This window comes from Lontra canadensis, unplaced genomic scaffold, assembly GCF_010015895.1.
Source record: "Lontra canadensis isolate GAN:19392208 unplaced genomic scaffold, GSC_riverotter_1.0 scaffold94, whole genome shotgun sequence".
NCBI lineage: Eukaryota > Metazoa > Chordata > Mammalia > Carnivora > Mustelidae > Lontra > Lontra canadensis.
Genome location: NW_022631088.1, coordinates 1,636,190 through 1,662,925, shown reverse-complemented (window position 1 = coordinate 1,662,925; position 26,736 = coordinate 1,636,190). Strand labels below are relative to the sequence as shown.

The following is a 26,736-nucleotide window of genomic DNA, read 5'->3' as shown; positions in this document are numbered from 1 at the left end:
GTCCTCTACTCCAGAGGCAGAGACTTCTGGACCTTCTCCAGAAGGTATCCCGCTGATGTCCCCTACTCCAGAGGCAGAGGTCTCTAGGCCCTCACCTCCAACTTTAGGAATGCTGGACCATGGAATTTTATCTTCATCCCCTGAAGCCAGTCCACTTCCCACAGGCAGGCCTGAGCCCACAGTAGAGGTGAGCCCACTGGCGTCAAGATCTTCAGAGGGCAGTCCACTTGCACTTTCTCCTGAGGGTTGCGCACTGGAGTCCAGACGTCCTGAAACTTCTCCACTGCCTGTGAAGTCACCACTGACTTCAGGTACCCCGGATACTTCCCCAGAGCCTGGCAGCTCAGTCCCACTGGGCACTGGGGGTGAAAGTGTGGACAACTCCTCCCAGGGGAACGAAGGTTCCTCTGAGGGGGATGGCTCTTCTGAGGAGGACGGCTCCTCTGACGGGGATGGTTTCTCTGAGGGGGATGGCTCCTCTGAGGGGGATGGCTCCACTGAGGCTGAGGGCACTTCCGTTCCAGAAGGGCCTTCTGTGCTCTCCTCTGTTGCTGTGCTGGTGGGAGGCCATGTTGGAGGGATCCCTGGAGGAAAGGAAGAAGATGAGGTGTGGATTTAGTAACTCTGCTCTATTGGAGCTTCACCCATTCCTTCCACAGTAAAACTTTTCTTGTGTGGTGTGCTCAGACGTCTTCTAATGGAACCTTGCACAGGAAAGGAAACTGTGCTCTTTGAGACTCCAGGAGGCGCCATCCACACAGCCCATGCAAGTAGGGGTCTGGCTCCCATGGAAAGTAAAAGAGGTCACCTCTCCAGTACCTCCACACCATCACCCCATTTAGCTAAACCCATGATTTGCAAAGTGTTGTTCCTAGACTGGCAGCCTTAGCATTACCACCAATACAAGCATTCTCTGGGAGCCTGACAGAAAAGCAGACTCTCAGAGCTTTCCCACCACCCCCAGTCCCTCTGGGGACTCTAGGGTGGAGGTAGCATGTCATCTTTTTTTCCCCCAACTTTTATTTTTTTGAATATTTATTTGTTTATTTTAGAAAAAGGGATAGAGCGTCAGCAGGGGAGGGGGCAGAGAGGGAGACAAACAGTGGGGAGCCCAACACAGGGCTCGATCCCAGGACCCTGTGTGGAAACCACGAGTCAGACACTTAACCAACTAAGCCGCCCAGGCATGTCGTCTTTCAATAAGCCCCTTCCCCACTGCCCCCTGACCCTGGAACCCTCACGATGCTGACGCCCCCTCGAGTTTGAGAATCACTCATCCAATCCCATCCCTCTGAGGCAGGGGAGGCCAGGTAGTACTGTTCTCAAAAATGCATCAACTTTTTCAATTCTGAGACTGCTACTGCAGAGGATTGCAAAACCAAAGTGGAAAAAGTCTCATCATTCTAAATAAAAATGGTTGCATTATTTTCCTTCCCTCTTGTTTCCCCCTTTTGCATTTAAAAATAACCCAGCTGGCTGGGGCACCTGGATGGCTCAGTCAGTTGAGCGTCTGGCTCTTGGTTTAGGCTCTTGGTTTCAGCTCAGGTCATGATCTCAGGGTCATGAGATGGAGCCCTGAGTCGGGTCCTGTGCTCAGCACGGAGTGTGCTTAAGATTCTCTCTCTCCCTCAGTGCCTCCCCCCACTTGCCTGCACACACACACTTTCTCTCTCTCAAATAAATACATAAATAAAAACAAAAAAACAAAAAAAAAGACCCAACAAAATGCCTAGCTGGGACTGGAGCTTGCACGTTCTTTTGGGCTTATTTCTTAGGCAGAGAACCTGAGCCAAGCACATGCTAGTCCCACTGGGCAGGCTCACAGCCTACTCTGGCTTACAGGAGAATCCTGGAGGTGGGTGTGGGGTTCAGGATAGTAGTGGAGGCTTGCAAGAGGGCGTTAGGTGGAGACAGATACATAAAAAATATATATATACCAGAAACATTCTGGAGTAACCACTTACAGTCATGATAAAACGTTTCTCTTTTAAATAAATTTAGGTTTCTTTTTAAAGGCAAGTCAGTTTAAAGAAAAAGACAGAGTTAACAACAGTACAGATGGTTCCTGATATGGCCAAGGTGGTAGGGAACTGAAGTATGGAAAATGTTTCTAGGGGCCCATTGGAGTCCCCTCCCTTGAAAACTCCCACTAGTTGGTGCCAGGATCCTGTGTCAAGCTACACACTCTGGCCAAACAGGACTCCATTATTCCGGTCCCGGTGAAGGGTGAGGAAAAGGCACAGGCAGGTGTGGCTGCTGGGTGAGGTCACTGGGCCAGAATCCCGCCTGCTCCACTGACACACCCTCACCTTCCAGCATGGAGGGAGGACAGGCTTTTGCACCCAGAGGGGTGTCTGGCCTGGCTGAATGGCTTGGGAACAGCGCATTGAATGAGTGACTACATGGACCAGTGCAAAGCTCTGATATACTGATTTCTTCAAATGAACATGTCCCTGGACAAGCTGACTCTACTAAGCGCACACGCATTACTGGGCTTTGTTTAGTTCAGGCTTACACAAACTGGGCCATAAACGAATACTCCACGGGGGCTGGGGTGGGAAGAAGCCGTTGGTCAGATTCATTTGGGACACTTTGAATACATCACCCCCTCTGTCTTACAGCACATATTAGCATATCAAAGGCACTGAGAAGGTCTGCAGGGGGGGGGGGGCCCTGTTAATCTTTCTGTAAGCCAGCATGTCCCTAAACTTACAGCCATAAAACACTTTTTCCAACATGGTTAGGGGACCAAAGCTTTCATCCCATCAAGTTCCATCCAATTTGATCAGGACAGATGGGGCTCAAGAAGTGCTGGCTGGGGATACCTGGCCCAAAAGACTGACACAGAAGGAGGATCAAGGCAGGGTGACAGGTCAGAGTCACACTTCCAAAGACCCCTATAGGTCCTTCCCCATTATTGGAGATCTTCCTACAAGAGAGTTTTTAAAAGGTTAGAGGATAAAGATGTGAATGCAGGAAGACAGACTAAGAGCCCTCTGATTAGCTCAGTGATAGGCATCGCAGTACAGGTGGGAGAAATAAAAAGCAGGGAACAGCGAGTTGTGGGGTGGGAGGCGGGGGGGGGTGTGTTTTGTGAAAAAGTCTGCCCCTTCTTTCCCTTGGCGGTTGTCCCAGAGGCCAGTTGAGATGGCTGATGTTGCCCACGGCTGGATATGCTGCCAGCCAGTGTCAGGGCTGGGGAAACAGCACAGGCCCCAGGGAAAGAACCACCGTGGGCTGGGCCACAGCCTAGGGAGACAGGCACATGAGACTTCAGGATCCACCCCAGAGCCCTCCCCTCACAGACCTGGCGGTGGGGTAGTGCCCTCTGGGCTGTAGGCTGGTTCCCATTCCGTCTGGTTTTCCGGCTCAATGGTGAAGTCTGGGATGGCAGTCGTCTCCTCGCCCACAGGGACAGCAGCCACACCAGGCCCCACTTGGGTAGTGATCCAGTCCTCCACAACAGAGGGAGTGGGTGTGTCACCCTCTTCTTCTCCTGGAGAGGGCGCTGCTGAGACACCTAAAGAGAGGCAGGTGGTGAGCCTTCCTGCCAGTGACCCAACCCAGGGGAACTAGGGGATTTTTGAGGGGGGGCCAGGCTGGTGCAAAAACCTTGTTGGCCCTCGACCTTCGCCTGCAGCCCACCTCAAGCCCAGTAAGACGGCTCTCGTCTTCCTCAGTAAGAGCTGACTGCATCACTTACACAATACTGATACGCACACAGCATCACACACACACTATTTCAGGGCGGTCTGGGGCATGCCGTCTGCAGAACGTATTGTACGTGTAAGGCACTGTTTAAAGGTGTTATGTATATAAAATCATTTTATCCCACAACAGCCTTATGAGATAGATACTATGATCTCATGTCCAGATGGGAAAACTAAGGCCCTGAGTTAAATGACTTGCCAGGGCCACTGGCTTATAAGTGGCAGATCCCGTCTTCGAAGGCAAGTATCTGGTGCCAGACTCTGCTCCCAGGCACGATGCTGCCTTTCTCGGGGACAGAATTAGGTTCCAAGTATGTCTGGGTCAAAAATAGGAGGCTGCTATTTAAAATCCATGAAATCGTCCTGGCACTGGAGGCAGAAGGTGGGATTTATAGATGTTTTGGGGGGGAAGGGGGTGCATAACTGTTTCGGTTTAAGGAAAACCGGTGGTGGGCTCAGTTGGGAAGGAGGTCAAACCTCTTCGAAGTTACAGAAAAGACCAAGTTCACAGAGGGTCAGGGCCGTGGGGGTACAGGTCTAAGAACGAACTGGGAGGCTAACTGGTTTGGCTTCTGTTGCCCAGAGCAGGGAGGGTGTACCGGCACAAGAGCCCCAACACATCCTCCAGGAAGGGTCTGGCTTTCTTGAGGCTGCGTAGTGGGGCTGAGTGTCCTTTGAACTAGGTTTTTCAAAGATGGCTCTGGAAGTCTGAGAAGCTGGGGAAAGCTCAGCTTTTATTTTTTGTTACCTTTGTTTTAAATAATGATACATTCATAGGAAGTTACAAAGACACTCAGTTTTGATGCATCAGATATAAAACGTGGCCCAAGCAGTGACTATAATCTCCACCATAGTAGATCCAAAACGGGGGGGGGGGGGGGGGGGGGGGGGGCAGCAGATCTCATCCAGGCAGAGTCCTGCAGGGCTTGGCCACGCCCTAGTCACACCCCCTGGGCTGCTGGATGACATCACTCCCAGAACTCCCACAGGTGATGAGGGCTGACTGTTGCGGCAGTGGGTCCTCAGTGTGGGCCAATTAGAACCATGAATTTATGGTGCTTAGTGAAGAGTAAAAGAGTACTTTGACTCAACTTGTCACAAACATATTTACAAGCAGGAGAAAACTGGGCGAGTGTATACAAATTAAAACAGCACATCTATATGTATGGGTCTGTTATCTATAGAAAAGGTAACATTTACTGAGAATTTACTATGTCCCAAGCACAAGGCCAAGTGTTCTGTATGCCCTCTTCTAGTTTATCTGCACACCTCTTTGAAGAAGGAATTATTATATCACTATTTTATAGGCTAAGCAGAGGAACAGATCAAGTGACTTGCCCCGGGTTACACAGCCACTAAGCAGCAGAGCTGTAATTAAAATTCAGGTCTGCCTAACTTTAGAGCCCCAGTTCTCACTCACCTCTCTCTGCTGCTCTCTGGGGACCTCTAGGAGGATGTACTTTCCTTGGGGTCAACACCTAAGGTCATGCTAGCTCCAGAGCTTCCCTGCCCCAGAGGGGCTTTCTCCTCCTTGCTCAGAGGGACAGGGATGGTGGACAGGGGCCAGAAGGGGTGAACCCAGAGGAGTCATGCGCCAGGCAGAAAGGAGGCTGGAGGAGAGGCAGGAAAGCATACCTCGGAAGCAGAAGGCATGGTGCCGGGACTGTGGGTCAGGGAGGCCTGTCTGGTTGGGGTAGAGGTAGACAGTTCTCACGCCTGGCTTGTCTCCGCCGCAGGAAGGCCTTGGGGTGACGATGGGGTAACGGAGGCTGCCGTCCGACAGCCAGCCGGCGTAGCACTTGTCCAGGCCTCGGCTCCAGGCGGCGTAGAGCTGGCCCGTGGAGGCCAGGGTGGCGTTGTGAGATTCACAGAATGCCAGCGCTTCCTGGAAGGTGAACTGCTCCAGGCGTGTGATGAAGAACACCTCCCCTGGGGGCAGAAGCAGGTGGCAGGTGTGACCCTCATGCCCACAGCCAGAGCAGTTCTGCTTACTGTGGGGTGGGGGAGTGGGGGGCCGGGCAACTGAACTGAGACCAGTCGGTCCCTCTGCATGGAAGCATCTTCCGTCTTGTCTAGCTTGTCCAGTCACTCTTGGGCACCCTCCCTCTGACCCCCTGTGCTCCCCTCCACCACAGGACTCAAGCACGGAGCACCTGAGGACTGGCAGCCCCCCACCCCTGGGGTGGGTCCTGGAGCCACTCTTGGGGTTTGGGTCCCCACACCCAGAATTGTACCCAGGCGCCTATCTGATTTGACAGAAGGAAGTTCATGTTTACTGAATACCCACTTGTACCAGGCCCTTATCACACATATCTCATTTAATACTCACCAAGGGTGATATCAGAACAATCAGCTCCTATTTTATAGATGAGGAAACTAAGGCCCAGAGAGGTTAAGTAACTTGCCCCAGGTCCCCAGAACAAGTGAGTGGGTATGCTGAACGCTTTCCAGGACACCAGCATTTCCAAAATTGGGTTCATTGGAATAGCAATTTGGTGATGATCATTGTAATTAAAAGAAATGAAATGAAACAAAAGAAAAGATCTTTTTGGTTGTACTGCTTGGTTAAGCAGAGATTAAAAGGTTTTCTACTGCAGGACTTCTCAGAACCTTTGATTTGTTCCTGGGCACTGGGACTCTCCATGAGACAGATGGCATACCTAACACTTATTTGTAATAATTAAAGACTCATTGATCAGCAGAACTCAATGCTTTTTAATCAGTTTTGCCTGCAGTGCTGGGGGAAACCGCATGAACCATGCGGGAGGGAGAGAATGAGCTTGACCTAAGAGAGAGGCTGGAAAAGGAACGGAACTAGTTGGTTCTTTGTGTCTCCCCAATAGCCCTCTGCCTGGGGTCCAAAATTCGAGAACACGGGCAGTACCTTCGAGCCTGTCCACGTAGCAGTAGACGTCATAGGTTTCTGATGCTGGCCGCACGCCGTAGGTCCTTACCCCAGGGCTGCTGTCTTTGTCACCCACACACGGAGTCCGTGGGCTCACAATGGGGTATCTGCAAAGGAGCACAGGAGGGGTGCATGGAGGCCTGTTCTAGAGGCTGGGGGATGCAGGGCCCAGGGAGAGGCTGGCAGGTCTCTTGGGGACTTGGGCACATCTTCAGTCGTCTAGTGGGATGGAAACCCGGTTGGAGCTCCTCTTGCAGCAAGCTCCCTGTGTGGCTGGGGGAAGGGTCTGGGGGCCCCTGGGGGATTCCTGGCTTCAGAAGAGAGCCCGTTATATGGAAGGGCACTGAGTCAAGCTGGAGGGGCCTGGGGTGGAGGGATTCTCCCTGTCTCCTGGGGGTAAATGACCAAGGACTTAATGTCACCTTGGGCCCTTCCCCACCTGCTCAGAATACGCCTTGGTTCTGGGGGAGAAATTAGGGGAGGAGCCATGGAGTCATTAATTAATTAATTACTGCACAGTGTAGCAGGTGCCCATTCTGCTGGGTGCTGGACGGGTGCTGGACAGGTGCTGCTCCCCGAGCCCGACCGCTCATGGTTGGCTTTGGCCCGGGGGGCGGGGCTGGTCCTTCACCTGACGGTCTGGTCCTGCAGCCAGCCGGCATCACACTGCTCGTAGCCTGCTTCGTAGGCGGCCTGGAGCTGCTCCGGGGAGGCGATGACAGCCCCAGCGCGCAGGCAGGCCTGCTGAGCCTCCTCAAAGGTCAGTGAGTAGCGGGCGGATCCTGGGCGGTAGTGGAACACAACCCCTGCTTGGGGTGGGGGCGGGGAAGAAGAGAAGGAGAGACCAGGTAGGCTCAAGGCAGGCACTGGACAGTGACAGTGACACCACAGTGACAGTGCCCAGGGGGCCTGGTTCTTTGGCTTTGAGGGCAGGGAGGGAGCCCCGGCTCCTTCAGGAATGATTCCCCTTCATCCTCTCCTTCCCTTCCTACCTCTGATCCTATTCTCAAACAAGTTGATTCCCTCTGCTTGTTCAAGCCACTCCTGAAATCCGTCTCCCTGAGAGGGCCTTGGAGGACTCTTCTGCCCTGGGTGTCCCCAACCCTCCTCTTTGTCCCTTTACTCTTTAAAACAAACGCATTTTTTTTTTTCATTATGAAAAGAGTAAGCACTCGTTACAGAACATTTGGAAAATACAGAGAAGGCTAAGGAATATATTGGACAACCCCTGGCATTTTTTGCACCCGGCCCAGGCCCCAGGAGGCGGGTGCCTGCCTGAAGATGCCAGCCAGTGTTTTTGTGGGTGTGTACCGGGAGCGTTCTGGGAGTGGCCTCGTGGCTTTTACCAGGTTCTCAAAGGGGCAGAGCCTTGTCCTTGAGCTACCCACTTACCCTGCCTCTCCCACTGTGTTCGGCTGTGTACATTGGTCTCTGTTTCTGACCCTTCCCAAGGTGATTGATCAGCCTATGTCACACTTTCAAATCCTTGGTCTGATACTGTCCCACGTCCCTTGCTCTGTCCTGTGGCCGATGCTCATCTGTCCCTTGGCACCTTCCCACACAGAGGCAATGGGACTCTTTCCAGTCCTGGCCTAACCCCGGGACCCAGCCATTCAGGGGTTACCCTAAAACTCTGAAATAATTTCTCCTTCCCAACAGATTGTACTCACTGGGGCATGTCAGGCTGAAGTCCCACTTGGTGGCATCCTGGGTGTGATGGTGGGTGGCAGTGTCCATCTGCTTTTCCCCCAGAAGGGGACACCACCAAGGCCCTTACAAAAGCCACCCCAGAATGTCCTTCCTGTTCTTGGATTGGAGTTTGGGGAGCAGCTGAGCTCTATAACATCCTAAGCTTCCAGACCTTTATTAAGCCCCTGGAACACACCTTTCCTAGAAGAGGGGCTGGCAAGCATTTTCTGGAAAGGGTCAGACAGGACACAGTTTAGTCTTCCTGGGCTCACTAGTTTCTGTCACAACTACTCAACTCTTTGGTGACAGCCCGAAAAGGGCCACAGAGAGCACACTGATGAGCAGCTGTGGCTTTGTTCCAGTCCAGCTCTATTTGCGGACATTGAATCTTGAATTTTATGTCATTTTCATTATATGACACAAAAGGTTATTCTCACTCTGACTTTGCCCCCCAACTATTTAAAACTGTAAAGCCATCCTTGGTGTGTGGACCACATAGAAACAGGTGGCAAGCTGGTGTGATCGTCAGAGCTTAGTTTGCTGACCCCTGTCCCTGAAGGTCAGCTCTGTGAGGAGCCCAGGGGTCACCTCGTACACCGGTTTTCAAGCGGCTCTGTTCCGTGGCAGTGCCTGATAGGGCAAGGGGGGGACCTGGACAAAAGGGCCCCAGTTCTTGGCCCCATTCCTCCCTAGACCCATGTGGCATCCTTATCTGCTTGACACATACTCCCATTTCCACCTACGATTTCATTTGAAGGAAATGCTTTGTGGCAAAAGAGCATGGGGGTCACTCTCTGGCCCCCCTCCTTGTTTTACAAGCGAGGAGAACCAAGTCTGAGGGAGGAAGGCTAGGCCCAGGTCTCAGGCAAAGTTGAGGTACAGATCCTTAAGTACTCCAAGTTCTTTCCACCTTCCCCCCCAGCCCCCATGCAGCCCCCTGAGGGGCGGGCACTTACCCCCAGGCAATCTTGGCCGCCCAGACACCTCAGCTGTGCCTGGGGCTGCGGTCACCTGCACGACATGGTCCTCACTGGTGAAGGCGGTGAGGGCTGGGCCGGGCGTAGCGGGAACACCCCAGGGCCCGGTGATCTCTCCGGTCCTGTTCTCAGCCTCAGGGAAGGCAGTGGTCCCTCCAACAGGGGCAAACGTGAAGGGCTCCTCGGGCTCCGGGGTGAACGTGAAGGGCTCCTCGGGCTCCGGGACAGTGGGAGAGACACCGAAGACGGGTCTCACAGTGAGGATCACGTTGCCTCGGGCTTCACCCTCGGTGACATTTCCGGGCAGCGGCAACTCCACGTCAGGCCAGGTCACGGTCTGGATGGTGATGTCCTCCTCACCGCCCACCCCGAAGAAGTTTTCTGGGATGTCCACAAAGTCTTCACCTGGGGTGGGGAGAGAGACAGGCTTTAGTGGCTCAACCTGGGGCTGGCTTGAGGGAGATGAGCGGCAGATCCACCTCCTTCCCCACCAGGGAAGGAAAGCTTTTCGTCTCCGTGTGGCCTAAGAGTTCCAAGGGATCATGCCACGAGACACTGACCGAGCAGCTCACCGCTTATATGACCAGTCCGGCTAAACCTCCCTTCCTGATCAACGCCCGCTGCCTCCTCACCTATCTTCTGGGTACCCGATGCTGTAAGTGGCCAGCAGGACAAGGAAAATCAGTTAAGAAGTGGAACTGAGAAAGCTTGCCAAAGATGTGGGAGCCCATGACATGGGTGAAAAGGACCTAAGATCACTGCCTGCCTTGGTCATGAGCCAAAGAGTGACTGGCAAGGACAAGCCAGTCATTCATTTTAAGAAAGAGGAGACCCACAAGCGTGCTACCACTTCCAAAAGGCTGGTTAGGATATTGAAAGGTTAAGAGAAGCTTTGGGGGGAATCTTTGTTACTTTGGCATAAATGCCTCTCTTTGGGTAAAGTCAAGCCATGAAAGCCAAACAGGAAGGAGCTAGGCCACCGTGCTGTCCCAATTTTGTCATAACAGGGACACAGCTCCATAGTACCCACGTTTTTTTTTCCTCTAAGAATTTAGCATGTAGTTGTTATCCCTAATCCAGACTGTGTAACATGAGATAAAAACCTTATTTTTAAAAGGTTTAGTCTAAATTTTCAAAGTAAATTGTAGGTCAACACTGTCCCCACCTGCCCACTCTTTTCAATGACCCTGTGGTCCTTCTGCACACTGGATTCCAGAGGGTGGATAATGGTGCCTGCCTCTGGGGGGGGAGGGCATGGTTTCATGCCCGCCACCCACCCCTCGGACAGAAGGCTTTCCTTGGCTGCACAGTCGCCCGTGGCAGAGCTATGACTCCAACCTGAGCAAACACAGATTCTAAGCTCGCTCTTCTAATCTTCTTCTGAGCTGACGAGCCAGGGCGGGATCCTGTCGCCTACGGTGCCTCTCCCTTAGGTGTTCTAGGAGCTAGTGACAACAGGGGTATTGAGACATGGGGTTTAGGCACCTGTGGCCCCTTGAAGGGGTAGAAAACAACCCCCATTCCCAGCTCCCCTCCACTGGGCCCCCATTCCCATGGCACAACGCCCCCCTTCCTGGCATCACTCTGAGCCCCACCTGTGTAGCAGATGGCGTCGTAGCGGGACGAGGGGTCAGGGTAGCCCGTCTGGTTGGCATGCAGGTAGACGGTCCGCACACCCAGGAGGTTGCCCCCGCAGTTGGGCCGGGCCTTGGAGATGGGGTAGCGCACACTGCGGTCGGCCAGCCAGCCGGCACTGCACACATCCATGCCGCCCTGCCAGGCCAGGTAGAGCTGGCCCGTGGTGGCCAGCCGTGCACCCAGCCGCCGGCATTCGTCAGCTGCCTCCTGGAAGGTGAACTTGTCTGGAGACGTCGCATAGAAAACCTCACCTGTGAGGGACGGGGTGGGCAGGGTGAGGACCTCTGTCCCCTCTCCTGCCCTGCATCCCCAGGGAATCCATGTGACTCCTAGGCTCCAAACTCCTGCTCTAAAGCATCCTTGCCCACGTTCTGCTGTGCAACGTACCCCCTCCCAGGGCATCTTTCCTAGGAGTTAAGCATTGTGCATGCAAGCAATCCTTTAAAAAAAATTCAAGTTGTGATGGGAAGAACAGGTATTAGGCTTTGACCTTCCCAGTGGTGGTTCCCAGATGGGGGTCTCTAGGCCCCAAAGCGTCCATAAGGGCCTCGTGAGCTCTTTTTACTATTTTCACAAACCTAAGCATGTTGTGTGGAGGTAGGGGTTGGGAGTGGGCATCTGTTTCCTGGGAAGGCGCTGGTTGTCCCCACTTAGTGGCAGCTCTGATTGGCCGTGCCTTTGGTGAGCCAAGAATGGAAACACAAATATTTGCTCCTTAACAGGCCCTGGGCCCAGGGGCGAGAGCAAGGGAGCCCAGGGGTGAGAAAGCAGGGACTGTCCCAGCCTCAGAATGAGCCAGGTTGTCAGGTCTTATCTCCAGCCTGGGAGAAGCTGAAAACTTGGGTGGGCTGCGGGCAGAGGTGGCAGAGCCTGGAGTGTCAAAAGGGGTGATGTGTGCAGGTGGGAGAAGAGGTAGTCTTCCACATGCCTGGGTCACTCAGGAAGCTCTGCTTGTGATCAAAATGAGCACCCTTCACAAAGCAGAGAAAGACCCCAGCTTCCTTCCTGCCACCACTGAGGCTCTCCAGAACCAGGCCACCAGGAGAGCCTGGATGACGCGGGGGGCTGGCAGCAGGAAAGCTAGAGAGGGTCGAAGGACAGCCAGCTCTCCTGGGAACTACATTTCTGATGGACCCACCCTGGAGTGGCCTGGGGTGTCTTTTGCGAGGGTGACAAGGCTGGGCTGGACTTTACTGGTGCAGTGACCCTTGGGACAGTGATGGGCTGGTCAGAGCAGCTGGGGTCCCGGCTGGGAGGGGTAGTCCCAGCCCAGCCCCGCAGAGAGACAGAGACAAACGTTCTTGGGCCCAGTAGTGGGACCAGATGGTTGGCAGGTGTCCACCGCCTGCTGAGGCTCTTTCCAAAGTAGGGAGTGAGGGGATCTGGGGGCCTGTTCCTTCCCCCCCAGGCTCCCCACCCTCTCTGGGCAAGGCAGAGGAGGGGTCTGGTTGCGCTGCCCTGGGTCTGTGCTCTGCCGCAGAGGAGGCCCACATCGTTCCTAGTATCACTGGGGAGAAGGGGACAGACAGGTGTCTTGGGAAGGGGACAGGGCCTCACCCTCCATCTCTTCAGCGAAGCAGTAGACATCATAGGTCTCATTGGTGTCGCGGATGCCATAGGTTCTCACACCTGGAAACTCATCCTTGTCCCCATAGCAGCCTTCCCTTGGAGTGTGGATGGGGTACCTGCCAGGAACCCAGAGTGGATGTTGTGTGACACTCAGGGGACAGAAGGTGTACATGGCCTGGGCCCTGATATCCTCCTCCCATGTGGGAGGAAACGGGGACTCACTGGTGTGTTTGCCAGCATCTGCCCTGGATATGGGGACTGTTTGTCTTTTTGGCTTTGTTCCCCAAGCTTCGATGAGATACATGTTTTCACAGTTAGTGGTGATTACAGGCAGCCCCCTTTGCCAAATACATATTAGAACCCAACATCCAGGGCCTGCAAACCTTTTCTATAGAAAGGCCAGAGAGTAAATATTGTAGGTCTTATGGCCCGCAGAGTCTCATCTTGACCCCTCAACTCTGGCACGGTAGTGTGAAGCAGTCACAGAGTTCCCACACGACTTTATGTACAGAAACAAAGGTGGGTTGGATTTGACCCATTGGCCACCATTTGCTGACCCCTACTTTGTGTTATTTGAGTCTCACGTCCACTTAACGAGGCAAGCGTTAGAAACACTCCATTTTAACCTGGAAGAAACTGGGCCCTGAGACGATAAACAATTTGCCCAAGGTCACATAGCTTGTAAGCGTCAGAGCTGTGTTTTGAGCCCAGCTCTTTCTGGGGCCACAGTGCAGGCTCTTGCATTATGCTAGGCTGCTGTCTTGTCTTGTCTTGTCTTCCTGCTCATAGCCTTTGTGTCCTAATATCTGAAAGATCTACCCCAAGATTGCGAAGATATTTTCCTTTGTTTTCTTCTGGAGGCTTTGTGGTTCTGGCTCTTCCGTTCAGAGCTCTGGTCCACCCTGAATGCATGTCTCATCCTGCCTCAACAGGCTCTCATGGCTTGAGATCCCTCGAGGGCAGAGCTCTGTCTGTGCGGCTGGGCTACGCATCCCTCAGCAGCTGCCCACACGGAAAAAAGCACCAGAAAGCTTAATTTATGTCTTGCCTTGTTAAAAACAACAACAAAAAAAGGCAAGGGTTTTACAAAAAAAACAAAAAACACCAAAGCCTCAAGAAACTGCAGAGATCATGGCAAAGGGGAACAGGGGTAGGAAGGGTAATGATGGGTAATTTGCTCATTTAGGGTGAAGTTGCTAGCAGCTCCTGACTCTGCCACAGGGCAGACTGACAAGGATCTAGACAGGTCAGGAGTCTTCCATCAGCAGAGCCAGACATTGTCACCGGACATTCCAGAATGTGTCGTGACCACCCCAGGGGCTCCTATCTGAGATGGTCTGGGACAAGGGGCACAGTTGCTTTATGGCTCATGCTGCATTTTCAAATGAATACAATAAGCCCCTTTTAAAAAAAAAAAAAACTAAGGCACAGCTTTCTGTGCAAGTTCTATATTATTTTAAAATTCCTTGCAGCCACTAAAAGTATTTGCCCGGGAGCACTGGAGCTTTCTGGAAAAGCACGTGGTGAATTTTTTGCACGCAGCATAGCTGACCCACGATTGTATCTTTCCTCATAGCTCAACTGGACGGTCCCAAATCAAATACTTGCTTCTGAACAACGACATAAGCATGGTTAGAGTAGGCCGAGGCATTACTCCAGCCCCAGCCCAAGCTGGTCACAGCATCATGGCGGCCCCAGGCCCGGGGCTGCCCGACTCTGCATGTGGCCCTGGCAGCATACCTGACAGTCTGGTCGGCCAGCCAGCCGGCGTCACACTGGTGGAAGCCATCCTCATAGGCAGCCTGCAGCTGCTCGGGGGTGGCGATGATGGCACTGTTCTGCAGGCAGGCCCGCTGCGCCCTGTCGAAGTCCAGCGTATAGCGTGTGGAGATGGCTCTGTAATGGAACACAATGCCTGCAAGACACGCGCAGGTGGGAGAGAAGGTCAGGCACAGCCTCCTGTCATCAAAGTCCTTGAAGATTTATGGCTATGGTCAAGGGACCTGGTCTGGGCATCTAGCTGATGCGCTGATCTCCCCACATTCACATGTGGTCCTTCTGCCTTTGCTAAAATACCTCTAGTGACGGGGACCTCACTACCTTACAGAGTACCTGTTTTGAGTATCTGATAATTCTGATAATCAGAAAGTTCTTGAATTGAACTAAAATCTGCCTTCTTTTACTTTTTTTGTGGCACTCCCAGGCCCCATATTTTCTTCAGGGAAAGAGACACTTAGAGCTCCAAGTATCCTCAGCCCAGGGGCATCCTAGTGGGAACCCTATCCTCAAACTAAGCAAACTAACCTTGGGCCAAGGAGAGAAAGGGAACCAGGGAGGCTTCATCCCTTTCTCTGGCTTCTGGAGCTGAGAATTGGTCTGGGTGGGAGGTGGGGGAGGGAAAAGACATCTGAATGAAAAGTCAGGAGATCACTCTGGCTCGCTTCCAGGGAAACATCAGGCAGATCACCTAACTTCAGTTTGCTTATCTGTAAAATGGGGTTGATCACGGAATCATGAGATTGTAGTAAAGCACAAACTTTCATTTACATGTGACGATGGTCAAGATGTTTTTAAGTCCCTCAAAGTCCAGAGAGAATGACAGTCCCATCTCTGTGTTACAGAGACACAACTGAAGCTAAGTGACTTGACTCAGGTGGGTGGAAGCTGGCGGGGTAGGAGCCGGGATTTGAAAACCAGCCTGCCTGCATCCACTCCGGTGAGCCTACCATTCTGGATCTTTCCCCAGGTGAAGCAGTGTCCCTGTGGGATGTTCTCACCTTTCACCACGACCTCTACGGTAGCCTCACTGTCCTCAATGCCATGCATAACCTCACAGCGGTAGATCCCAGAGTCATTGGAGCGAAGGTTCTGGATTTCCAAGGTGGCGTCGCTGGGGATGGCCGGGTAGTTGGGCAGCGAGACCTTGTCTTGGTAGGCACTGTTGACCCGCACCTGCCCTTCCGTGGCTACCAACAGGACCACCTCCTTCTCATTGGAAATGCGGCTCCACTTAATTCTTGGGGCGAGTGGGGCAGTAGAGGGGGCGGTGGTCACAGGATGCATGGGGTCGATGAAGTAGCAGGGGATGGTGAGGGAGTTCCCCAGGAGGACCCGCAGAGGGGACGGTTCGGGGATGCTGACACTCAGTGAGTTGTCAGGGTCTGTGGGACAGGGACAGAGCTGTTAGTGACTGGAGAGGACCACCCAGCCTCCTGGTCAGTTCTGGAAATGACAAAATCCCATGAGTACATCTGTATTTACGTTGTATGTGTGGGAGACTCCTGTACCATCTGGAATTCTGGGAAGCTTTGCAACACCTTTTCCAGAGCAACCTTCCTCAAGAACCCCGGTCTCTTCACCTCAAGACAGGAACTATGGGACTGGAAAAGGGCTGCAGGGAGGGCAAAGAAAACTTTAGAGCTGAGATTCCCCCTCTCTGTTTCTCAAGCTGGGGTACCCCAGGGGATATCAAGCCATAAGAGAAACAGGACCCTCATCTTCCTGAAATGACAGCTTAAAGATTTGGGGGAAAATCACTTCCGGGCAGGAAAAATTGTGATGAGAAAGAAAAAAAAAAATCCACATGATGTTTAAAGCTCAGATGCAAAATGACATAGACACTTGAGGTCTGCTTTGGACTCCATCCTGTCTTTGTGGAAGGACAAGGCATTTTCTCCTGATGTTGGGGACTCAGGGATGGGGGGCCAGCTGGAGAAGCGTTGGAGAAGAGTAGACATTCATGTACGTCCACAAAAAGTCAGAGAGGGGTGGGGGTTGGGTGTGGCATATGATCAGCTCCTCAAAAAATCACGGAGAGTATTGGTAGGGAAGATGTCACATGTTTACCAAATCCACTTATAAGTAAAAGATCTTCCTGGAATGGGAAAGAAACAGCTCTTGCAAAAATAGCACCTTTCACGGCAGGTCACAGACTTATGGGACCCTTTTTTTTTTTCCAGGAGAGCCTACAGGTTGAAAATAAAAATGTCTCAGATATTTGTGGGTGGTAAATATGTAACAGGGCAAGGACGGGGGGGCAGGAAAGTTTGGGGGGGGCCCAGCCCTAAGCTTTGAGGTTCTGGGCAGCCACTATTAGGTCCTTCCACAAAAATCTCCCTCTGAATGCTCAGTCCTCACCCCACAACACAGCATGGTTTTAGAGCTGGCTGTTCTCCGGTTCTCTGGGGAGAGCTAAAAGTGACTGCAGGGCCCAACGCTGCAGTTTTTAAAGCTCTCATGTGACCCTATGAACTGGTTTGCCTGTGTGGGCAAACCACCCAGGTTACAGCCAGGGGCTGGATATTTGTGGGTCCCCGAGCGAGAGTACAGATGGAGACCCATATATCCTATGTATAAATATTTAAAAGTTATAAATCAAGTCCACAGATTGTTAAATAAAATATGCTCTATCTTCTTATTTGACAATGATACCTTTCAAAATGAAAAGCCAGATTCTAATTTAGAATTCTTGGATTCCCCAGCGTTTTGCACTGGGCTCTGATGGCCAAGCAGGAGGCCGCCTTCTTTGCCAGTTCTCTGTACCGTGAGCGGTCTGCGCTTATCCCAGCCCTCACACCCCAGCTCTGTCCACACCGCACACAAACAGCCACCCCTTGACCTCTCCCTCAGGCCTGGGACGGCTCTCACCAAGAGCATGGTCCTCCCTCTTGGAGGATGGGTCCTGGAAGTGGCTTGGGTCCCCTTGGGTAGGGAATTTGGGGCATGCTGGGTATCCAGAGTGTGGTCTAAAGGGAGAGAGCCTAGATCGGGATGGACATGTCCCTACAGACCCCTCATCCTTTAAAGAGCACTGGGGCTGGAGGAGGGCCGGAGGGAAGCCCTAAAGTGCGTGGCCCAGAGCAGGGGCCTCTCTTGCCTAGGTCTAAGGGAGATACAGCTCACTTTGGGGCAAACCCGTCCTGCAGTCAGTGGACAATTTGTTCACTTGGTTGAGGGCTCCATGATCAGAAACCCATCTCGTGCCTGCCATATGCGAAAGACCCCGTGGGGTCTTCCCGAGGACGGCTTGCCAAAAAAAAAAAAAAAAAAAAAAAAAAAAGACCTGCGCGATGTGTTGGGGACTTCTTTCTGCTTCTCAAGGAATTTTCTCTTCTTTGATGTTCTAGAGGATCCTCCCTCGGCAGCTTTTCCTCTTTTGGCTTATCTATAATCCGGCCCCAACCCCAAGCTCAGCTTGTGGCGGTTTAGGGTAAGAGCCACAAAGAAGAGATGGGAAGACGGACAACCGTCAAGAGCTCTCCCTCTCGGCTGCCCATCTGCGAGGACGGCCAGGAGCGACCGGCGCCAGGGCTCCTGGGCGCATGCGCGTGCGTGCGTGCGTGCGTGCGTCCATGCGCACGGGCGCGCTCTCCGCGCAGCTAGGCTTGCCTTCCATAGGGGAGGGGCAGTCAGGGCCGGGAAAAGGCCAGGAAGGGGGAGCTTATATCCCTGGGAGCAGCAGCACTCAGTTCCGGACCTAGTACCGGAATCCAGTCTTCTGCGGCTGCTGGATGCGCGAGGCACGCGCGGGGGTGTCCTTACCTGAAGCTTCTAGGGAGCTGACGGCTGTGATGACTCTCAGAGTCACAAACACCAGGAGTAAAGTGGTCATAGTTCACCTGGAAGAAGGGAGGCGGAGGGGTTAGTTGGAGGTTCAGATATGGTGAGATTGGGGGTCACGTGGCACAGGACACAAGGTGACAATTCCACGGGTAGAGATCTGACATCCCATCAAGATAAGGCGGCTGCGTGTGGTTCGAGGGGTGTCTCCTCCAAGAATCCTCTCTTCGTAAAGCCTCCACGGATGTCTCCGTTTGATGACACGTGCGAGGCTGGAAACCTCCTCCTGTCTCTTTTAGGGCACTTCCCACTTTCTGACTTGTAAAGGCTGTGTCAGAAGGATCCCTGTGATGGTTGTTGTCATGTCAACTTGGCTGGACCCTGGGCTGCTCAGATACTTGTTCAAACATCATTTTGGGTGCATCTGTGAGGGTGTTTTTGGATGAGGTGAACATTTAAGTTGGTAGACTAAGTAAAGCAGGTTGCCCTGATAATGTGGGTGGGCCTCGTCTAATCAGTGGAAGGCGTGAATTTTTAAACAAACAAACAAACAAACAAACACTGAACCGCTCCCAGGAGAGAGCCCATTCCTCCTGCCTGATGACCTTCAAACTGCCTTCAGATTTGCACTGAAACATTGGTTCTCCCTGGGTATCGAGTCTTCAGACGCAGGCTGGAACTATACCCTGGCTTTATTGGGCCTCCGGCTTACCTGGTACCTCCAGAATCATGTGAGCCAATTCCTTACATCAATTCCTTTCTCTATAGACGCACACATCCAATGGATTCTGTCTCTTTGGCGAAGTCTGTTATAATCCCCCAGGCCCAGAGAAATGAAATCAGTTAGCCAACCTCCTTGATGGAATACAGGACTGCCCCCAACTTCTAATTTGGGAATCTTGTGTGTTTTTAGGATAAAGAAAGCCCGAGCTTTGGAACACAATTCACAGGGGCCTGGGTCAAGCCAGGGGAAGGACTCCCAACCAGGGAGCCCTTGAGGAAGCTTTAGGATGGGCAGATTAATCATGGAGGAGAGCAGTGAGAGCCCAGGACCCCCAGATCCCTCCTACTGGCTCAAACAATGACTTCCTGGGAATCAGAAAAGCCTTCCTTATTGTTATCTGCAGTAAAACTGTCATGCCAAGTATACAAATACATGACAACCACAAAATAAAGGCGTCTCCTGCATAGCTGGGCCCCTGACTCCAAGTGGGTCAGTGCAGGCAGACCCCAAAAAGACCCCATTAAACTTACAAGAGTTCAACCAGAACAGTGGTCGTCAACCTTGGCTGTATATGGAAATCACATGGGCTTCAGCCTGGTCTTGAGGCATTTTAAAAGCTCCCCAGAAGGTTCTAATGTGTGGCCAAGACGGAGCACCACCAGCTAGAGAGTGTGCGGTCCTATGGCAGACCCCGTGGCTGGCACCCCATGACAGGTGCCTCATGATGTTTCCTGAGTTGCTCTGTTGGTGGGACCTGCACTGGCACTCGTCCTCCCCTCCTCTCCAGTCTGGGAACATTTCATCTTGGATTAAGAAGCATCTGCGTCACAGATGCTCCTTGTGGGGTGGGGGGAGGGAGGTGGAAGGGATGGAGGACCTGGAACAAAGACAAGCATGGAGCTTTGGGATGGCTGGGACGGCACCCCTGGGTTCCCCGCTGTGTCAGAGTCTGATGGCCCAGTAGGTGTCGCTGTTGGCTCAGTCACCATCAGCCGGGGGAAAGGGGGGCAGCTCCTGGGCTCCCCTCCCAGGAATGCATGGGGGAGGGGCAGGTAGGGCCCAGGACTCTGGGTTGACCCAGCCAGTTGTTTTGAGTGACCTTTCTTTCCATCACTGTCATTCATGCCAATTACGTTTGTCACCTGAGAGATCAAAGACTGTCTGTGTAGGCCCCCGCTCAGGGGACAGAGATGAGTGCGTGAGGCATGTTTCCCTCTCACCATAGGACATCTGGAAAATCCCAGAGACCTAACAAGCAGTCCCTTGCTTCTCCTCAGAGATGTTTCTCCTTCGATGCTGCCTTCATTCTCTGGGGTTCCAGGTCCTGGCTCCGTGTAGGGCCACTCACATGTGGCGCTCATTTTCAGGCCCAGCGTGACCAGTTGTGGGAAATTGTCCCCCAGAGGCTAGAAGGGTAAGGTGTCCCCTCCTGTCTGGGGAGGGGGCTAGACTTGCGAGCTCCTCTCTACCGAGAGCCTCCGGGATACGGTGTCCAGACACAGGGCCCGCCTGTTCTTCCCTCAGAACACCCTCCACTGGGAATTTTTGTGTATGTTTTTGGAGGCGCGTTTCTTCCCAAACTCCATGAACAAGCCCGCCATTGTCCCAGAGGCAGTGCCTCTCTGTGGGGTTGGGGCCCGCTCTGTTTTTCTCCCTGGCCTCCACCAGGAATGGAAAGGGCAGGGGCTTGGGGTAGGGGTGGACTGGACAGAGAAACTAATTTTATTTCTTCTTCTTTTTTTAAGACAAACTTTGGGACAGAAACATGGCAATAAATATGCTCTTGTGTTTGTGTTTTCTCAGCTGTAAAGAAAATAGGGAGAAATACCATTCTGTCCAGCTTCCAAGTGTCTCCAGGACTCACTGAGTCTTTTATGGAAGGAGATGGACTCTGCCAGCCTGTCAACAGGGAGGCCTTTCTCCACGGGAAGCATAGCGAGGTGGTGACGAGGGGACCGGGCTGGGGCAGAGGAAGGGAACCGGGGTGTCTGGATTGAAGTGAAACGAGGAGTTTGGGGGAGCATGATGGGAGGGTGGGGGCTGAGAGGGTTGTGTGTGTGGCTGGGTGGGTCACCAAGGAACTGGCTTTCTCAGGAGAGAAGAACTAGGAGGCCTGATGGGAAATTAAGCTTAGTAGTGTTTTTGAACTGAGCTGAAGGGTTGTGTGTGTGTGTGTACGTGAACACGCTCACGTGTGCGTGCCCCATAGCTGGAGATAGGGAAAACCTCCACCTTCTCATCAGCTAGACTCTGCCTCATGGTTGCCGACCCAGCCAGGGCCTAAGCCTTTACTCCACCAAATTAAGAGACCGGGTGGGCAGCTCACCCCCTTGCCTTGAAGCCCTCTTCCAGGACATCCAATGGAGACCCCCAGACCTGAGACCCCCCTCTGCAGAATGGAGACCCCCAGGCCCAGTCCTGGCTTGGCCACCTACTACTTTAATACCCCAGGACCCAACCCCATGGCTGTTTCAAGACCAAGTGAGATAATGTACCAGTCTGGCTCTCCTATCTGGGGCGGAAACTGTGTCCCTGGCTTGGAGGGGTGGCGCTCGGCAGGCAGCCATCAACACCACTCTCCCCCTGATGTCCCTTGGTGGCAGGACTGGGTGAGCTGACCAGAAGAGGGGCCAGTGGCTGGGGTTTATAGCCATGACCTCCCTGCCGGGGATCTTGTCCACATGGCCAAGACACATGGTCTTTTCATCTCTAACTGAATAGGAGGGGCCCGATCCTTCACAAGGTGGCTCATGTTATGGCTGAAGCTGGGGTCCAATGACCCGCCCCCATTATAATTTCCACCCCTGAACTCCTCCCTCAGGGACCACACTCAACATGTCCACTCCTCTTTCAAGGGACTCACGCCGGATCTCCAGGGGTCCCCTCTGCTTTCCCGTCTTCTGTTCTCCCACAGACCTGCCCGTTCCTTCAACTCTTCCTCCTGTGCCCTCCAGACCTTGCCTCCCTTCCTGGAGCCACAGAAAGCCAGAGCTGGGAGAGACATCAGTGAATGGCAAGTTCAACTCCTTCAGTTTACAGGTGACGAAACTAAGACCCAGAGAGGTTAAGTGACTTGCTCAAGGCCACACAGTAAGTTGGAGGTGGAGCCAGGACCAGAACCCAGTTCTAGGGACCCGGTCATCATCGTCCCCTGTTGTCAGGTCTACGAGTCTGTCTTGTGCCTCAAAGTCTCCACAGCCCTCCGCAGAGTGCCCAGCACAGAGAGAGGTCATTCAGGAAATATCTGCTGAATGAATGAATGAACAAAGGGAGGCCCGAGTATCCCAGGCCTCTGTCGGAGGAGAAGGGACGCTGGAGGCTCACATTGGTTGAGCCCACAGTTGTGGGATAGACCACTCCCGTTTTGCAATCAATAAATCTCAGCTACATCGCTGGTGACGTACTTGGCCATGTTCCTTCATGTCAGCACGCCGGTACAGCCTGTGGCTTTGGGAAGGTCACAACCCGTGTGCAGCCCAGGGGTGAGACAAGTAGGGACTTCCCTTCCCGGGGTCCCAGGGAGAACCAGTGGGACGCCAGGGCTAGGCCACACTGGCTGGGCAGAGATAACTTCCCATATATCTTTCCAACTCCGTGTTCAACGATGGCACACTGGGAGACTGAAATTGGTCATGGGACTATCTCTAGCATGGAAAATGAGGGAACACCACAAATGACAGCTTTTGGCTTTCCCTGCCTTTTTGGGAGTGGGCTTACCAGCACACTACTGGAGGCATTTAACGCTAAACAAAGAACCAGGCTGGTTCGCCTCCCCGGACTAGGACTGCTGCTACAGCCAAGTTAGCACCTAGGTTTTCTCCTATGTATGCTAGCTCTGCCTCACCATGCACACTGTGACCTCCTTAAGGCTGAAAGTCAAAGCTTATGTTAAAAAAAAAAGAATTCCCTCCACATTAACTCATGCAATGCTGGGAACAACAAAAAATGGTATTCGATTCCTACTTACTGGTGAACCAGTGGATGCCTGAATTTGGTAGACTGGTTGACCAGTAGGATTAGTCAGTAACTAAGTGGCTCTGTGTCCATGACTTCAGTCCTGGGGGAGAGATTTAAAAGGACCGAAGCCACCCATTCCCCCAGCCCCTGGCCGCAAGCAGATCACTTATCTGTGGGTTAATCTCACAATAGTGGGTCTTGTCTGTGAACGACAAGACCCGTCCTACCTCGTGTGTCATGGTGTTGACATATGCACCTAAGATTGGGATTTCAAGACCAGCATAGAGAATAGGACAGCGATCCCATACCAAGTACACATCTAGCCAGAGTGCCCCCAAGTGCAGCTGCTAATTGATGATGGGATGGTATGGAAAGGGAAAGCCAAGCAGCTGATTCCAGTCCTAGCTCTGTTCTAACTCACTGGGGAACTCATGGAAGCCCTCAGTTTTCCCATCTGTAAGCTGGAATCACAGCACAGGCTTCGCCCCTTGTGAAGGTATTTTTTTGTGAATGTGAAGATTTTTTTTGTATTTTCTCCTCTCTCCCTCTTCCTCCTATTCCTTATTCTGTGTGTCTTTTTCCATATCTTTGATTTCCTTATTCCTGTTTTGTTATTTGCGCTGTTGTCACTGAAGCATCTGGAACTCTTGACAATCACTAATGCGGGGTCCACTCTGGGGGTGGGTGTGAATTCCCAAGTGAGAGAGTCCTGACCCACTCCTGGACCTTCCATCAGTAGGGAGGAGCCCTGCAGGTGTCCTGAGTCCTGGCTCTGCCGGTGCCCCCAGAAACCCAGGGAGAACTGGCTCCTGTAGCCCAGCATGGCGGCTCCTCCCCCACATCTGCCAGGGCAGGTGCCTTAGGGAAAGCGATGGCCGCGACACAAGTCCACTTCAGCTCAGCAGTCCTTGCTAACTTCCTTCAAGGGATTTTCAGGGTGGGTTTTAAAAAAGCTCAAACAAGCCACCCCTGATTGAATGGCTCCTGTCTCAGCTGGTACCTACAAAAACATGAATACACTTGCTCAGGAGTGTCTGGATTCCTACTAGCGAGCTCAGCAGAAGGGCCAGTAGAGCCCTCCCCTGAGTTGGGTCTTCTGGACCTTTCTAATGTCCCACCCTCACCTTTGGCCGCTGGAACCGCTGGCCAGCTCCTTGCTGCTTCTCATGCTCCTGATCGCAGGGAGGGGGAAGCTAAGGGAAGAAAGCCCTTTCTGAACTCAGCTTCAGAAATCAGCCCAAGGAGCTGTTTCTGCCAATGCCAGTCTGTGGCCAACCTCACCATCCCAGCCAGGGTCTAGGTTTTATGGGTTCCACAGTTTAAAAAAAGAAAAGGGGGAAAAAAAAAAAAGCAGGCCTGGGTTTGCTGAAGGCCTGCGTGGTGGGAAGGGGAAGGCCCTGCCTATGGAGGTGGGGGCTGAGCAGAGCAGAGAACTGGAAGGAGCAGACCCTGGTCAGGGCATGGAGGACATACAATACTGTAGAAGACAACCACTTCTTTCCTCTCTGGCCCTTCTGCCTTGATCTCCTTCACCCACTGATAAACATCCTTGCTAGGGACTTTTAGCTGATAACTGTTTGACTTGGATCCATTGTGATGAGAGATAGGCTGTTCTTCCTCTGCTCTCTGGGGTCCACTGTGAACGCAGGCTCTGGGCAATTCCCTGAAGTCGTCTCTGCTCCAGTTTTCCAGGAAAAATGCAGTATGGGAGAACATGAAAACCTTAAAAATACAACCTGAATTCATACCTTTGACCCACAACTTGTTATTTGGGTGAAGCTGGGCAAATTTCTTGCCATCTCTGGCCGGAAAATCCCTGGGTGAGGCTTCTGGAAATGGCTTCTTTCCAATTAAGAGGAGAGGCAGGGAACCATGTTCTAAGCTTCTTCTTGTTCCTTCCAAATCACAAAACAGAAGTTTCTATGTCCCCTAGGTAGTCTGATCCTGTTGGGGGAGCTGGCAGGAGGAGTGGGGAGAAAGGGAGCTTGTATCCCACTGAAAGCTTCAATTAGAAGGGAGAGCTGAAGCAAAGGGAAGCTTGGCCTGGGTACTTCACGGGAGCACAGGGTGAATGTTCTTGGAGTGAAAGCCAGCCCACCTCTCCCATGGCCTGCAAGGCCCTACATGATCTGCCCCCATTCCTGCTTACACCACATCTCCTACTTTCATTTCCAGCCATATTCTAGCTGCCCCTTAAGCAAAAACATGTTTCCTTTTTTTTTTTTTTTTTTAACAGAGAGAGATCACAAGTAGGCAGAGCGGGGTGGGGGGTGGGGAGCAGGCTCCCTGCTGAACAGAGAGCCCGATTCGGGGCTTGATCCCAGGATCCTGAGACCACGACCCGAGCTGAAGGCAGAGGCTCAACCCACTGAGCCACCCAGGTGCCCCAACCTGTTTCCTTCTAAGAGCCTTTTGGTATCTGGTATACACAAGATACACTTGTGTATCTCTCCCTAGCTGGCCACCTTGCAACATTCCAGGCTCAGTCCAAAGGTCCTTTCCCTGACCACCCTGTTCCTTCACCCCCACCTGGTGCCTCCCTGATATTGTTTATTTATATTATTATTGGAAATTATCGTCCTTTCCTGTGTGTTGATGATCTGTTCCCCCTCCCAGAATATACGCCCCGTGAGAGCAGAGACTTTCCTCTCTTTTGCTCACTGGTCTGTTTCCAGTGCCTAGAACAATGTCTGGCACACAGCAGGTAAATAAAAAATGTTCATTGATTACATGAATGGATGGTTCTTAATGCATGGGCAATGTCCCTTCTGGATTAAGTTTGGGAATGCAAGGAGTGGTGAGCTTAAGGCTGATCATAACTGTTGGATATCACCTGATTTCAAGATATTCCTGCCTCCTCAGCCTTGGAGACCATGAGAAGCCCTCAGAGAAAGGGTAACTGGGAGCAGGGGCTGTCAGGGGAGCTGGGAGCATTCCTGTAATCCATGGAAATATTCATACATTGCCCATGGAAACACTTATTCATGTTCCTCTCCTGTTGGGAGAGGACCAGGAGTAGGGCAGAAGGGCCATGTATGGAGGGGGGAGGGACTCCAAAGATCCAAGGACAAAATAGAACTTGGAGCCATGCTGGCATCTGATGAAGGCTGCATTTACAAGAGGCTGGGGGGGAGGCTGAGTCTGGGAGCTGAGAAGAAAGGTTGGCCATCGGTCTTGCTTCCTAAAGGCTGGGTGCCTGCAGCCATCATGGCCCCAAAGGGAGAGGGGCAGCACTGGAGGGAAAAATTCAGCTCAACACCACCAACCATTCCCCGTTATGCCCACCTCTCCCCACTCGCCATTGCAAATTCCCAGTAAAACCAGTTTAAAGTGGAGGCGTACATGGTACGATTAATGGTTCCCGGACACTCACTTAGGGACTTTTAGCTTTGCTCCATTCTCTCTGGGGAAAAAACCCTAGGACTTGGGACCCACCCCTTCCTGCTCTCAGACTTCCCTTCCAGCTGGGCACTTAGAGGTTTTCTCTGCATTAATTTCAGACGATGTGTAAATATCGAACCTGGGATTTTGGAAGGGAGTGTCCTTCAGCCCAAACTTTCCATCAGGCACAAGCTCCTTTTCTGGGGCAGGGATCCTGGGCCAAGAGCTGAGTTCCCTCCACTCGGTGCTCACCGCCAACCTGGCAGAACGGAGAACGCCTTCTTGCCGGGGTTTGGGAAGGGCCTAGAGGGTCCAGTGTGACACCTCGGTGGACTCCCCAGCTGAGAATGGAGCCCAGGTTTACAAAATGATCTTTGGTAGAGGTGTCTGGAAGCCTAGAGTCCTGGTGGAAAGGCCCGCTTGTCAGAAAGGGCCATCAGGTGTTTGGGGTGACAGCCGAGTCCCTGGGCAGGCAGACGGCCAGGTGCCTGGCTTGTGGCTGATGGGAAACAGGGGGCTGCTGTCTCCCTGGGGCAGACGCTCGGGTTCTGTAAATTTAGTCCCGGGGTCTAGTCAAGAGTAAGTAAGAAAATGGATTACTGGAGGAAAAAAAAACCTCATTCACTT

At 52.6% G+C, this 26,736-nt stretch overlaps 1 protein-coding gene across 1 annotated transcript in view; it reads right to left on the bottom strand.

Annotated features, from left to right (window-relative positions):
* Window positions 1–26,736, bottom strand: part of ACAN (aggrecan) — a 61,201-nt gene that overhangs the window by 17,214 nt on the left and 17,251 nt on the right. Inside the window, exons 2-12 of the mRNA XM_032836892.1 lie at window positions 18,030–18,106; window positions 15,266–15,649; window positions 14,229–14,403; window positions 12,477–12,604; window positions 10,877–11,170; window positions 9,261–9,686; window positions 7,247–7,421; window positions 6,595–6,722; window positions 5,346–5,639; window positions 3,308–3,520; window positions 1–584 (exon numbers count right to left, since the gene is read on the bottom strand). The exon at window positions 1–584 is cut by the window's left edge and continues 2,656 nt beyond it. Coding sequence (XP_032692783.1) covers window positions 1–584; window positions 3,308–3,520; window positions 5,346–5,639; window positions 6,595–6,722; window positions 7,247–7,421; window positions 9,261–9,686; window positions 10,877–11,170; window positions 12,477–12,604; window positions 14,229–14,403; window positions 15,266–15,649; window positions 18,030–18,099 — 2,871 coding nt within the window. The 5' untranslated portion in view covers window positions 18,100–18,106. The remainder of the gene's footprint in view (window positions 585–3,307; window positions 3,521–5,345; window positions 5,640–6,594; window positions 6,723–7,246; window positions 7,422–9,260; window positions 9,687–10,876; window positions 11,171–12,476; window positions 12,605–14,228; window positions 14,404–15,265; window positions 15,650–18,029; window positions 18,107–26,736) is intronic.